A 15,041-nucleotide genomic window follows, 5' to 3' on the forward strand; every position below is an offset into this window, starting at 1 on the left:
GCCACACCCACAGCATATGGAAGTTCCCAGGCTAGGGGTCAAATCTGAGCTGTAACTGCTGGCCTTTACCACAGCTACAGCAGTGCCAGATCTGAGCCACATCTGCAACGTACACCACAGCTCATGGCAATGCCAGATCCTCAAACCACTGAGCAAGGCCAGGGATTGAACCTGTGTCTTCACGGATACTAGCCGGGTTCATTACTGCTAAGACACCACAGGAAGTCCAGGTCTGCATTTTTAAAGTATGTTTTGTATAGAAACCTCGTGTTCAAAAACGTAAAGTATTATAATTATTTATATTTTATTTATACTAAAAAAAAAAAAAAAAAAAAAAAAACCAAAAACCCAACAAGAAAATCGTACTTTCCTTAGCAGTGGTTGAGTGATTTACCTTAGAATGACTCCTTGAAATATTGCTTTTGATGAGCTGAAAAGCACACCTGAAATCTGTAACTTCAGAATCTTACTAATGTTGGCAAACCTTCAGTAAATATCCATACAAAATCCTTAGAAAGATAAAGGAAGAGTCTTAAGCCCACCAGACCATTAGATCTTGGAAGACTAAGATTGTCTCTTCAGTCCTTCTCAGTACTGTATACATGATAGACGCATATGTGTTGTATGAAAATTAAATAAGGATCTCTTAGTATGGAACTACATAGGGGCTCCTAATTAAGGAGTTACAGGATTCCCTCCTACCATTAGGGTCTAAGATCCCTATAATTCATCTAAGTACCACTATATATTAGGGAGAATTGTTTAGGTATATTTACTAGTCAAGAATTTCCTGATTGCTTAAGTGTGTACCATTTAGCAAAATTTTTCATCCCTTAAACCTAAAAGAAGGTTCTTAACAATATTTAGGAAGTTGAATACTAGCTAAAAATAGTATGTTTTAGGAGTTCCCGTTGTGGCTCAGCAGTAATGAACCCGACTGGTATCCATGAGGACGTGGGTTTAATCTCCAGCCTCACTCAGTGGGCTGGGGATCCAATGTGGCCATGAGCTGTGGTGTAGGTTGCAGACGCGGCTCACATCCCACATTGTTGTGCCTTAGGTGTAGGGCAGCAGCTACAGCTCCTCTTTGACCCCTAGCCTGGGAACTTGCAGGTGCCGCCCTAAAAAGACCAAAAAAAAGTATATTTTATCCACTATACCTGCTTTCTTTCTACTTCTTTTGTACTTAACACCATAGTTTTAATTGACTAATTAGCAAATTATGTATCTTTATGCTTAATATATTACTAAACATATCAAAAACAAAAACATCATAGTGGAAGACTTAAGACCTAACAACTAAACATACAAATAAATTTGTTCTAGGCCTCGCTAAAAGCTATTTTGTGTGGAATGAGAGAATTAAATGACTAGCATAGACCTATGTTCAAAAGAAGAATTGTGTAGTGTCAGACACCATCTTCTCAGAAATTAAGTAAGCATCATATGGTGTTCAATCTTACTGAAACAATCTACCCCCCCCTTTTCTTTTTTTTGCCAGAGGCATTTTTGTAAAAGCAGATATACAAAGTAGGAATGTTTTTGTGCAGACATTTGGAAATCTAATTCACATTCTTTCTTGCTTATTTTTCAGTAAACCGGATATGTCACGTCTGAGACTTGCTGCTGGAAGTGCTATTGTGAAGCTAGCACAAGAACCCTGTTATCATGAAATTATCACGTTAGAACAGTATCAGCTGTGTGCTTTAGCGATCAATGTAAGGAAAGTGGCTGTATAGAACATGACTTTGTATGGTCTTTGACTCCTAGAAAGGAGAAAGTCGACCACGATGTAGAGAGAAAAATCTTGAATGATTGTAGCTCCTTTTAGAAATACTGTGCGAGAAATGTTTCAGAGATCTGAAACTGTTACTTGACGTCAGGGTTGCTAACAATACAGTGGATTTTTGTTGTCTGCAGTGGGTCTGTTCTACAAAGTCACCCCAGTTACAGAAGGAGCAGATCCTGAACCATTGCTCATAGGGGCAATAAGCCTGTGGTCACAACATTTTTGTCAGTCGATCAATACTACATAACCTTGTTTTATGTTAGGTTCTGTTTAATCACGCTTTTAAATATATAAATAGTTGTTTCATTAACACTGGACTCATGGCCAGCAGTGCTGTAACTCATGCTTCACTGAAGCGTATCTAACCCATGTTTTCTCCATAAGGCATATTCAGTATTCTTGCTCTTAGGACTGTTGAATAGCACGTCAGCAGTTTGCATGAGAGCTGTTTTAAACATCAGAATCACCATCTAAAAGTACAAAAATGTGGCACTAAGTAGATCACTGAAGAGACACTTGTTAATGAGAGCTGAAGCAGAAAGGCAGCACATTGCCTTGACTTCAGCAGGAATGTATTAGGCCACTCAGATTTTTTTTCATCTCTGCATTTACTCTCAAATGACCACGAAAGTGCTGCAAGTATTGTTTTGGGGTTTACAAATAAATCTTAGTGAGTAAGTGAATTCACAAATTTATACTGTGTGAATAAGGATTTAGTTCTTAAAAGGAAGGAAAACATATAGAAATTTATGGTTTTTATAAAGACACATATAGGTTAATTTTAGGACACAAGCATTCCTTATTACTCAGTGGATTAGAATTTTAAATTATTAACTGTGATAGTAATGATTCATATTCCAGTCTTGCGGGTTTGTATTAGAGTATTGTAATATTTGAACTATATAACTTTACAAGTTTGTGGCATCACTGATAAAGGAAAACGACTTTTATAATAGTAAGTATGATATTCCAGTATGAGTTTTTCATTCATAATTTGATTGTTTCAAACTAGTTTTTCTGTTCTTTCCTAGGAGTCTTATGAATAAGAATTTGGCATTTATTTCAGGGATAATTGTAGTTTTTCTCTTCACTCCTCACTTCCTTCTACTGCTTGTTTAAAAATTGCTGCTATGTATAATCCTTAAACGTTATCATCTTTTTTTTTTTTTTTTGGTCTTTTTTGTCTTTTTTGACCACACATGTTAGCATGCAGAGGTTTCCAGGCTAAGGGTTGAATTAGAGCTGTAGCTGCTGTACACCACAGCCACAGCAATGAGGAATCTGAGCCACGTCTGTGACCTACACGACAGCTCACTGCAACGCGGGATCTTTAATCCACTGGGCGAGGCCAAGGATCAAACCCGCGTCCTCATGGATACTAGTCGGGTTTGTTTGTTAACCGCTGAGTCACGATGGGAACTCCTTCATCTGTATTTTTAAATGGTAGTCATTTTGTCAGTTTCTAGGACTTCAGGATTTAAAATATCTATTCCAAATCCTGTGTGTTATGGTTTATTTTAGTTTGGGTAGTGTTATTCAGATATTAGACTAAACAACTTGAGAAATGAGATTTTGAGGAGCCCAAAATTTCCTGGTTTAGTTTTCCCCCTTTAATTTTGGAGATAATCTTATTTTGCAATAAGATGAAACTTGTTTAAAAAGTATGTATTAATTTTTTTTAGAAAACACCCTGTGTAATTTTTTTCAAACTTGATAATTTGCAGTGTGATTTGTCAGACTCTTGGTCTGCTATTTCTTCAAGGTATTGGTGTTGTCGGTTGTAAAGTAGAATCTTTAAAAAAAAAGGAAAGTATGGAAAACTTTAAAAAGAGATGGACTTTGTTTGACATTTCCTATTTGTTATAAGTATGTATAGGTCATTAGTTAAATGTCCACTGTGTGCAAAAAGCATCCACACCTTGTTAAATGCCAGAGCCTTTTTTTCTAGCACACTGTTTGATGTATGGTATACTATCAGAATCACCAAATAGCCCAGGCGAAAGTTCAGGTTACCAACGTTTAAAGATTGTTTTGGAATTCTAGTGTCTGCAGAACATGTGTTAATGGTTAAAAGTTAATTATTAGAACATTCTCACAACTTACAAATATGAGATTACCCTATTCTAAACAAAACTCTCCTAATTCTTTTGTTCCTCTAAACCAAATGCCTGTCTCATTTTAAATTTCCTAACTTCAGTAGAGAGTAATCTCTAGCTTTGTCTCATTTTCTCACTCCTCACTACTCATCTTTTGGTATTTGTCTTTGTTGTTTTCCAGAAATGTTTTATTAAACTTGCCAAATCCAGTGATCTTTATCTTCATTATACATGGCCTTTTTGCATCATTTGACACAACTCATTGCACCTTTATTCTTGAAATGCTGTTTGTTTTTTTTTCTCCCGATTGTTGTCATAATTGTATGACTACTTTTTTCTGGCCCTTCTTAAGGCTGTAGTCCCACTTCCAATGCTAAACAGAAATTCTAAACTTTCAGAGTCCCCATCGTGGCTCAGTGGTTAACAAATCCGACTAGGAACAGTGAGATTGCCGGTTCAATCCCTGGCCTTGCTCACTGGGTTGAGGATCTGGCGTTGCTGTGAGCTGTGGTGTAGGTTGCAGACGTGGCTTGGATCTGGTATTGCTGTGCCTCTGGCATAGGCTGGCAGCTAGAGCTCTGATTAGACCCCTAGTCTGGGAACCTTCATATGCCGCAGGTGCAGCCCCAGAAAAGACAAAAAGAAAAAAAAAAGAAAAAAAAATTCACACCTTCATGTTCTGTGAATATAAGACTGAATTCATAATATTTCCCAAATCTGTTCTTTCCTGACATGTAGTCAGGAAAGCAATAAGTAAGTCAGTAAAAAATAAAATAAATCTGAATGGTATTTCTTAAACCTGAAAGCATGATTTATATCTGACTGTTTGCACTTAAAACTTGTTGCAAAAGTGCAAATAATTCTGCCCTTTGATATCTTTTCCTCCCCAGCTTTATTAAGATGTAATTGACGTATAACATTGTGTGTTTAAGTTGAGCAACAAGGCATTTTGGTACATGTACATGTTGTAAGATGATTAAGGTTAGTTAACATATCCACCATCTCATGTAGTTACCATTTGTTATGTGTGTGGTGAGAACTTTTAAGGTCTTTTCTCTTAGTGACTTTCAAGTATACAACACAGTATTGTTAACTATATTCACCATGCTATACACTAGCTTCCTAAAACTTAACTTGTAACTGGAAGCCTGTCCCCTTTTTTTTTTTTTTTACTTTTCATTGGAATATGTAGTTGATTTACAGTGTTTTGTTAGTTTCAGGTGTACAGTGAAGTGATTCAGTTAAGCATGTACATTTATCCATCCTTTTTCAGATTCTTCTCCCATGTAGTAGTGACTGTCTGTTTATCCCAAACTCCTAATTTATCTCCCACTGTCCACGTTTCCCCTTTGGTAACGATAAGTTTGTTTTTGACATCTGTGAGTCTGTTTCTGTTTTGTAAATAAGTTCATTTGTATAACTTTTTAAAATTAGGTTCTGCATTTAAGTGATATCATATAGCATTTGTTTTTCTCTGTCTGACTTACTTCACTTACTATCACAATCTCTAGGACAGTCCATGTTGCTTCAAATAGCATTATTTTGTTCTTTTATTGTATCTTTTTAATTCATACCTTAACCATTCTTATTGCTGTTCCCATCATCCACTCTCACTTACAGTGTGAGACTTTCTCTATTGTTGGTTAAATTTCCCTCTCACAATTCTGATCATGTTACTCCCCTGGTCAAAAATATTTTGGGGCTAGCATTGTAGTTCTCACTGTGGCACAGCAAGTTAGGGATCCATTGTTATCTCTGTGATGGTATGGACTTTGATCCTCCGCCTAGTTCATTGAGTTAAAGATCTGGCATTGCTGCAGCTGTGGCTGTGGTGTAGGTTGCAGCTCTGGTTTGGATTTGATCCCTGTCCTGGGAATTTCCATATGCCATGGGTATAGCCATAAATATGTATATATTTGGAGTTGTGTTGTGGCTCAGTTGTAACAAACCTGACTAGTATTCATGAGGACATGGGTTCAATCCCTGGCCCTGCTTAGTGGGTTTAGTTGGTTATGGATCTGGTTTTGCTGTGAGCTGTGGTGTAGGTTGCAGAATGGCTCAGATCTGGTGTGGCTGTGGCATAGGCAGGCAGCTGCAGCTCCCATTCAACTCCTAGCCTAGGAACTTCCATATGCTTTGTGTGACCCTTAAAAATATGTGTGTGTATGTATGTATGAGTTTATACCTTTTTTTTTTTTTTTTGGTCTTTTTTATGGCTGCACCTGCAGCATATGAAAGTTCCCAGGCTAGGGGTCAGATTCGATCTGCAGCTGCCAGCCTACACTGTAGCCACAGCAATGCCAGATCTGAGCTGTGTCTGTGACCTATACCACAGCTCACAGCAAGGCTAGATCCTTAACCCACTGAGTGAGACCAGGGAGCAAACCTGCATCCTCTTGGATACTAGTCGGGTTCTTAACCCTCTGAGTCACAGTGGGAACTCCTAGGAGTTTGTGCTCTTAAGAAAGAAAAAATTCTACATATTTTAGAACTTTCCATTCAAGCCTTTCTAATACTTGGACCTAAATATATTTTTAATATACTTTTAAAATACTGTTTAGCACACTACCCTTTATCTACCCTCATTTCAGTGAAGCCGAACATTTTTCTTTTATGTATCTGTAGTTGCTGCCTCTAATTTTCTTTCTACCTTCCGGTTTCTACACTTCCAAATCCAATGTTTTCTGCAAATCATGCCTCAGACACAACCTTCTCTACAAAACTTGCTTATATTTTTAGAGTTGATCTCTTTTCGATTCCCTTTAGATTTTATCTATAGTCCTCTGGTACATACATTTCTTGTGCTTAGTTGTTTATGTACTTGTGGTTTATTTCTCTTTATTTGAGTTGAGCTCATTCAAGGCAGTTTTGTATCTCGGAGGCCCTTGTCAGGTATTTGAATGGAAAGTACCTCTGGAGGAATAGAAATTCAATGATAATGCATCTTAAAATTATTTAATACTTACTTATGTATTTTAGAATTTGAATGCAACTCATGTCACTGTGTACTGCTATGTGCCATGCATTATTCCACATTCTATAAATACAAAGATGAGCCATGGCTACAGCACTCAAGAAGATAACCTTTTTCGAGAGCAGAAAATGAGTGCTGATAATACTATGCAGTACACAAAGTAATTGACCTATTTACAAGGTAGTAGAAGTAGTTCTGAAGATAATTTGTACTAAAAAAGGCCATTAAAAGTGGGAGTTCCCGTCGTGGCTCAGTGGTTAGCGAATCTGACGAGGAACCATGAGGTTGCGGGTTCGATCCCTGCCCTTGCTCAGTGGGTTGGGATCTGGCGTTGCCGTGAGCTGTGGTGTAGGTTGCAGACACAGTTTGAATCCAGTGTTGCTATGGCTCTGCATAGCCTGGCGGCTACAGCTCCAATTTGACCCCTAGCCTGGGAATCTCCATATGCCGCGGGATCGGCCTAAGAAATGACAAAAAAGGAGTTCCCGTCGTGGCGCAGTGGTTAATGAATCCGACTAGGAACCATGAGGTCGCGGGTTCGGTCCCTGCCCTTGCTCAGTGGGTTAACGATCCGGCGTTGCCGTGAGCTGTGGTGTAGGTTGCAGACGCGGCTCGGATCCCGCGTTGCTGTGGCTCTGGCGTAGGCCGGTGGCTACAGCTCCGATTCGACCCCTAGCCTGGGAACCTCCATATGCCGTGGGAGCGGCCCAAGAGATAGCAACAACAACAACAACAAAAGACAAAAAAAAAAAAAAGAAATGACAAAAAAGACAAAAAAAAAGTTAATTTACTTAAAGAGTTCCCACTGTGGCGCAGTGGGATCAGGGGCATTGGGATTCAGGTTCAGTCCCTGGCCTGGCACATTGGGTTAGGGACCCAGTGTTCACAACTGCCACTCAGATCTGATCCCTGGGCTAGGAACTCCATATGCCACGGGACAGTCAAAAAAGGGGGGAAAAAGTTAATTTACTTAAGATGCAGTTAATTTACTTATTTTTTACTTAAGCAGAAGTTAATTTTGAGAGTTCCCTTTGTGGCTCAGTTGTAGCAAATCTGACTAGTATCCATGAAGATGCAGGTTCGATCGCTGGCCTTACTCAGTGGGTTAAGAATCTGGTGTTGCCATGAGCTGTGGAGTAGGTCACAGACATGACTCAGGTCTGGCATTGGCTGTGGCTGTGGCATAGGCCAGCAGCTCCAGCTCTGATTAGACTCCTGACCTGGGAACTTCCGTGTGCCGCAGCTGTGGCCCTTAAGCAAAAAAAAAAAAAAAAAAAAAAGTTAATTTGCTTAAAAGCTTTCATCAGAACTTTATCTTGGGGGAAAATACTTTGTAGTATTGGACACCATCTTTATATGAAACCAATTATTGATTATAATCATAACCATGAAGGCATCAAGTGTTTGCTTTTTTGAGAGTGTTTTTTTCCTGATAAAAATTGTATCAATCTATCCTTTACTTCACATTTTTATAACCTAATGAAAAGGATAAATCTTTGCAAAAAAAAAACCAAAAATGAAATAAACATTGGAGGACTTGCTTAGTTCCCAGGAGCACATCTTTTAAATTTTTATTCAGATGATTCTCTTTTGATGTACCTATTGTATCATCATTCTTGTCAGTTTTCTCGTCTTTTATTGTTCAGTATGTCAGTTGCCTTGCATATGATCTGACAGTTTTCTTCTCGACCATCACTGAAATGACTTTTTGAAATTGTACTACCTCTGCCATGATTCACAGTGGACTTTGTAATCAGTTTGCATTGTATTGTTGGATCCTTTTTGATTAGTGAGAGAATGACAAAAACTTTGTTTTGGTTAGGAGTGCATCTAAGAGGGAGGGATGTTAGTTTTTTGTTGTTGTATTTTTTTTTTTTTTTTTTTTTTTTTTTGTCGTTTGCCTTTTGTTGTTGTTGTTGTTGTTATTGCTATTTCTTGGGCCACTCCCGCGGCATATGGAGGTTCCCAGGCTAGGGGTGGAATCGGAGCTGTAGCCACCGGCCTACGCCAGAGCCACAGCAACTCGGGATCCGAGCCGCGTCTGCAACCTACACCACAGCTCACGGCAACGCCGGATCGTTAACCCACTGAGCAAGGGCAGGGACCGAACCCGCAACCTCATGGTTCCTAGTCGGATTCGTTAACCACTGCGCCACGATGGGAACTCCTGTTGTTGTATTTTTGATGTACGTTTTATTTACAATATTGTGTTAGTTTCAATGTATAGCATAGTGATTCAGGTTTTTTGCACATTATATAGTTATTACAGGTTATTAGAAGAGATTGAGAATAATTCCCTGTGCTGTACAGTAAATCCTTATTGCTTATGTATTTTATGTATGGTTTTTGGTGTCCATTAATCCCATTCTCCTAGTTTACCCCTCTCCCCCTCGTTTAAGTTTTATGAATGGTCTTTTCATTTGTGAATATATTTGTGATATACTGACTTTTACTTACACGGTTTGTAATTGGGTATTTTCATAATAAATAGTCAGATAATGAAGATTTCTCTCCCTGTAGGAGTAGTACTGATGAAGGAATGAGATAAGTTTAACTTTGTTTTGTGGAGTATGAGGGTTGATAATAGACAGTATTTCTGTGAAAGCTTGACTACTTTTTTTCAAGTGAGCGTTTGGTATTATAATAAACTGAATTTTAAATTAGATGAAAGAAAGTACATAAACTAAGGATTTAAAGATAAAGGCAAGATGGTTTTGAAGAAAAAATGAGCACTCTAGATAGAAGAAATAAACTTAAAGTTGCAGTAATATGAAACACACCACATGTTGTGTTCATGGGTGGAGTGTAAGGTTTAACTATGAAAGACTTCCTATGTCATAGGAGGTCTTTGTATGTCTCATATAGGGCTTAAAAGTCATTTGAGCTTTTCCCTATAGTTTAGAAAAAATTCTGAGGTCTGTGTAGCAGACATTATGCTAGGTTTAGAAGTACACAGAAGAGTCAAGACATAGTTCTTGTCCTTAAGGAACAGCTAGCAGTGGATGAGACAGATACTCCAGTCATTTTCCTGCTGTATACTAGATGTTATGCTGGAGAAATGCAGAGTGCCAAGAGAGCACTGAGGTGGATGCAGGGTAAAGATTACACAGTGATTTCTGGACGATACAGGAGCTGTCATTAAAGATGGGGAGGAGTTGGCTACAGAGTGGAGGTGGGTGGTTTAGGAGAGTGAGTGATACGAGGAAAGTAGGCCTGGTGGTAATGAACAGAGTGGTTCATTTATAGAACCAAAAGCAATGTGGTGTTTCTGAGATCGATTACGAACGCTTGCCTTCAGAGTTGCACACTTTAATCTGAATAGGTTTTTAAATGATAGAACCAAAATATATAAATTGGACAGAGTTTTATCTCGATCAGTAAATGACGACGCTAAATTTGAGGTAGTGTTTGAACTTTTTTTTCATGTCTTTAAGTCAGGATGGATGTGAGTTTACTAGTTTTATGTATTTTAAGAACACAGTCAGTATGTTCTAACACAGATAACTGGGAGTTATTAGGGTCCAGGTGATCATTCCAGCCTTGATGTTAATTTCTCACAGTGTCTCAGTCTTGGGAGCAGAAGCAAAGCTTGTAGGTGAACCTGCCATATTTCTGGTTACTTGATATAGTGAATTTAATATCTAAAGTTGTTACTTGCTCTTCGGTGCCATTGGATAATATGTGGAATAATTGTGTCTTCACAGGATGAATGCTACCAAGTAAGACAAGTATTTGCTCAGAAACTTCACAAAGGCCTTTCCCGATTACGGCTTCCGCTTGAGTATATGGCCATTTGTGCACTTTGTGCAAAAGATCCTGTAAAAGAAAGAAGAGCTCATGCCAGGCAGTGTCTGGTAAAAAATATCAATGTGAGGCGCGAGTATTTGAAGCAGCATGCAGCTGTTAGTGGTAAGCGTACATGAAAATGAAAAGTGTCCTTTTCCGTCCTGCCAGTTTCAGTTTTATAAACCTCAAGATGATGGTACTGTTATTTATTCTAACTGACCCTCATTAAATATGAGTGTTGCTCTTTTCAATAACAACTTTTCCTTTTAAAAGGTCATTTTAAAATAGAAATGCATGGGCATTTAAATATCAACCTATACCTCTTTATGTAACTGACTGAAAGGCCAAAGGAAATAAGCAGTGACTTGGGAGGTACTTTTATTTATTTATTTTTTTGTCTTTTTGCCATTTCTTGGGCCGCTCCCGCGGCATATGGAGGTTCCCAGGCTAGGGGTCCAATGGAGCTGTAGCCCCCGGCCTACACCACAGCCACAGCAACGCAGGATCCGAGCCGCGTCTGCAACCTACACCACAGCTCATGGCAACACCGGATCCTTAACCCACTGAGCAAGGGCAGGGATCGAACCCACAACCTCATGGTTCCTAGTCAGATTCATTAACCAGTGAGCCACGACGGGAACTCCATGGGAGGTACTTTTAATAAAACAGTAAAAAGTACATTTATATAGATTGTTCTTTGATCTTTGTTGGTTGACCTTACCTGTAGCTGACATGAAGAGCAGGTTCCTATGTGCCTTTTTAAAAGCTGCTCACTTTACCCCTCCATGCTGTTAGTTTTTGTGCCTCTCTGACTTCTTGGACTTGTTTAACATCATTAAAATCCATCCAGTTATGCAAGTCAGAAATCAGAGACATTCTTCATGTCTTCTTTGTTCCTCTCATTGGTCACTAAATTCTCTTAATTCTTCTTCTGAATATCTTGAATATTTCTCCTCAGCTCTCCTACTCTGGTATATTTCACTTGGGTTATCATATATACTCCTAATTAACTCCTTGTGCAAATGTTCCCCTGTTTCTGGCCCATCTCCAGCTGTGCCACATTACTATCAAAGTAATCTTTCTAAAACAGATCAGATCACATCACTTCCTTACTTGAAATCCCTGTTGATTCCTTATTGCTCATAGGATCAGGTTGAAAAGCATGAGCATAGCCCTTTATAGTTTATTTTTACCCTGAGTTTCAAGCTTTCTCTCAGCCACTCCCTACTGTAAATTCTGTGATCCTCATACTCTAGATAATTTGAAATTTGTGCAGTTGTCTTTTTTTCTCTTTTGTCAACTCTGCCTGGAAATTGCCTCCCCCTTCTGGCCAAACAGATAAACAAAACCAAGGAGAGTGGTTTGCGCCCCCTTTGAATCTTTTAAAATACAGTTTTGGTGTTTCCTCATCACTGGGACCCTCTTTGTTCTCTTCTTTCCTCACCTTGTAAAAAATGAGGGCTCTGGAGTCAAACCCACCCCTGCCAATTACTAATTGTGTTTGGGCAGGTCACTGTTGCAGTCTTAGCCTTAGTTTCCTTATTTGTAAGGTTAGTATAATTTTACTCATGTCTTATGTTAGTTATGAGGACTAAAAAATTATGTGTATAAAGGACCTGTCATAATGCGTGGTCCAAAGAAATACTCAGTAGTTGTTAGCTAGTCTTATTTTAGGGCACTTTCCATAATGAAGTATAGCTTCTGTCCTGTCTGTGCTCTAGTGTGAGGTCTTTATCTAGTTGTATTCATCTTTACATTTAAAATAGGAAACCCCGATAAAAAATAGTAGACCTAGAAAAGAGGAGGAAGCGCTCAGTAACTATTTGATAGACTTTAATTCAAATTTCACTGAATTTTGAAACTTGCTACATTTTTCTTCTTCTATACCTACCTTGAAATGAAGGATATTACACACAAACTATTTTCTTTGAGTTCAGTAATAGAAATAAAGAAAACTTGGTGCCTTATTGACACATATATTTTTGTGTTCTAGGTTGAACATCTGATTTAAAATTTTATTTTGAGAGTAGGAAACATGAAAGGAATTGTTCAGAATATGAATCCTGGTCTTTTGAGTAATCTGTACTAAAACTAGATAGGATTTCCATTTTTAACCTTTGATAAAATACGTAGATCTCAGTCAAAATATAAAAATATTTGAATTTAAATTAAACTTTGTTATTTAAAATGCCCTATAAACAGAATCTATTCCTTTATATCTGTTCTTCTGTTACAAATAATAGCCAGAGTGTCAACCTTTACTTCGTAATTTTTTCTGCCGTACTAAATGAAACATTTACTAGTTTTTATCATTTTGCTCAGCAGCTTACAAGGGAGTATTGAATATTGAGTTGCTAATAATAAAAAGACAAATAGTTCTTATGTTTCTTAGTCTTGAATATGGTTTGGGTCACTTTTCCCTCTATCTATTGAAAATTCCAATATTTGTCTTTGTAGCTTCAGCACATGTGCATTTAGTAGGCATTTCAACGTTGGACATCATGGATGAATGAATAAGCTGTTTAACTTATGATGTACCTCAGCATTGGACGTTTCAGTGTATTACCATATTGTGGTAAACTTTTGGGGTAGAGGAAATAGAGTATCAGAGAGAAAGAGAATGAGTAAAACTTGGTTTTCTAACCTGGATGTTTTTGTTTTGTTTTGTTTTGTTTCTTTCTTTTTTCTTTCTTTTTTTTTTTTTTTTTTTTTCTTTTTCAGAAAAATTATTGTCTCTTCTACCCGAGTATGTTGTTCCATATACAATTCACCTTTTGGCACATGACCCAGATTATGTCAAAGTACAGGATATTGAACAACTTAAAGATGTTAAAGAGTAAGATTTTTTTCCATCCCATTTTCATATGTTCTGAAAGTTTTTTCCCCTTTCCTGCTGATAATGGAATCTTAGTTATAATCAGTTTATTAAATTTATTTCATTTATTAGGAGTTTAAGATTCTTTACCTTATTTGTTCTCTTTCTTTTTTCATACCATTGCTTCACATTTCATTTCTTAGATAGTTTCCCCAAACAACCTAGCATAATTATTGTATTACTGTCCTATTTCTCTACCAGCCTAACAGTTCTCTTCTACTTAAGCAGTCCATTAAGAGTTTCCATTCCAACTCTTATCTTTTCCTACTTTCCTCTGTAATGATGTATAGATTTTCATTTGGGGTGAATTAATACTCTCTTTATTCACATGGTGAGGACATTTTCTTTGTAGTTACCATCTTCCTCCCTAAGGAAGAGAGAAGTGGTCTGATTCGCTAATAGCCCAGGTTGATAACCAGGGAACTGCGCCTGCTTGCTCCTTCATTGGTGGTTCTCTCATTAGAGCTTCTAAAAGCTGCAGTTCTTTCAAAGATTCTTGTAGACAGGCTGAAAGAATATCAATGCTTGGATGTGGAATAGGGGAATATAACATTTTTTAGAGAGGTCCTTATAAGACCAGCAGAGTTCTTTAAGAATGAGACCCTGTTTCTGTTTCAATGAAGGATGAACTTTGTGGCCAGAGTTAAACATTTGAGATGCTTTAAGAGAATAAAATTAAATTACTGATAACTTTCTCATGACAAGAGAAAGGCTTTTACCTTCTTTTTGCCACGGTTTCTATTTTTAAAAAATAAGCAGTTAATTTTCCCAAAATGAATTCTCTGTTGAGTGATTATATCAAAGAAAAGCTTTCTGCTACCCCTCTTTCTCAGAGAACACTGGTTTTTAAAATAGATGAAATATTCTTTGGAATTTACTAGACATTTTTGGCTAGATTTGTACATTGCCCTACTCCAGCCAAGAGTGATCTCCATTCTATCAGAGAACCACTCCAGAAAAACAGCCTCTGCCTGAGGTCTCAAAGGTTATTTTTCCCCCTTCTAGAATAATACATTGTTTCACATTTCCCTTTCCTCTCCATTTTCTCTTCTGTGATATCACTCTGTCCCATTCTATTTATATAATAGTGACAAAGCACTTTAGTTTTTCCAGGTTTAATGTAATTAACTTTAAAACTAAAATATTGAAACTTTATTCTTTTTTCCCCGTTTTAAGCAAAAACAGTATGTAGAGTTGTTCCCTCTAATTTATTGATGAAGATTCTTAACTACTGAGTAAGGAGTTTAGATTTTCTTGATGACTTCCATTCAGGACTACAGTCAGGCTTGAATATCTGAGGCTTCACTTTGTCTGTGCCTTAGTTATTCCTTTAGGCAGGCCTCCCTTCATTCTCTCTACCATTTCTGTTTCTTTTTAACCTGCCTTCTTAGTAAAATTAGTGAAACTTTGAGAGGGGGTCTTATGAACTCATACCCACATTGCTGATATGTATGTGACATACCCCTTTTTCTCTATCGATTTATGGCTATTTGCTTTTAATTTTTTCTGCTCCTGGAGTTC

The 15,041-nt window shown here is 37.7% G+C and overlaps 1 protein-coding gene across 10 annotated transcripts in view; it reads left to right on the plus strand.

Moving 5' to 3' along the window:
• PDS5B (PDS5 cohesin associated factor B) overlaps positions 1–15,041 on the plus strand; it is a 208,342-nt gene that overhangs the window by 174,457 nt on the left and 18,844 nt on the right. For all 10 annotated transcript variants that reach the window (XR_002336648.1, XR_002336649.1, XR_002336650.1 and 7 more), the window contains exons 24-26: positions 1,595–1,718; positions 10,564–10,768; positions 13,367–13,481. Coding sequence is in view for 7 of the 10 variants with exons in the window: in XM_021065557.1 (XP_020921216.1) it covers positions 1,595–1,718; positions 10,564–10,768; positions 13,367–13,481 (444 nt within the window). In the remaining 3 variants the exon portion in view is untranslated. The remainder of the gene's footprint in view (positions 1–1,594; positions 1,719–10,563; positions 10,769–13,366; positions 13,482–15,041) is intronic.

The sequence above is a fragment of the Sus scrofa genome, chromosome 11, assembly GCF_000003025.6.
Source record: "Sus scrofa isolate TJ Tabasco breed Duroc chromosome 11, Sscrofa11.1, whole genome shotgun sequence".
NCBI lineage: Eukaryota > Metazoa > Chordata > Mammalia > Artiodactyla > Suidae > Sus > Sus scrofa.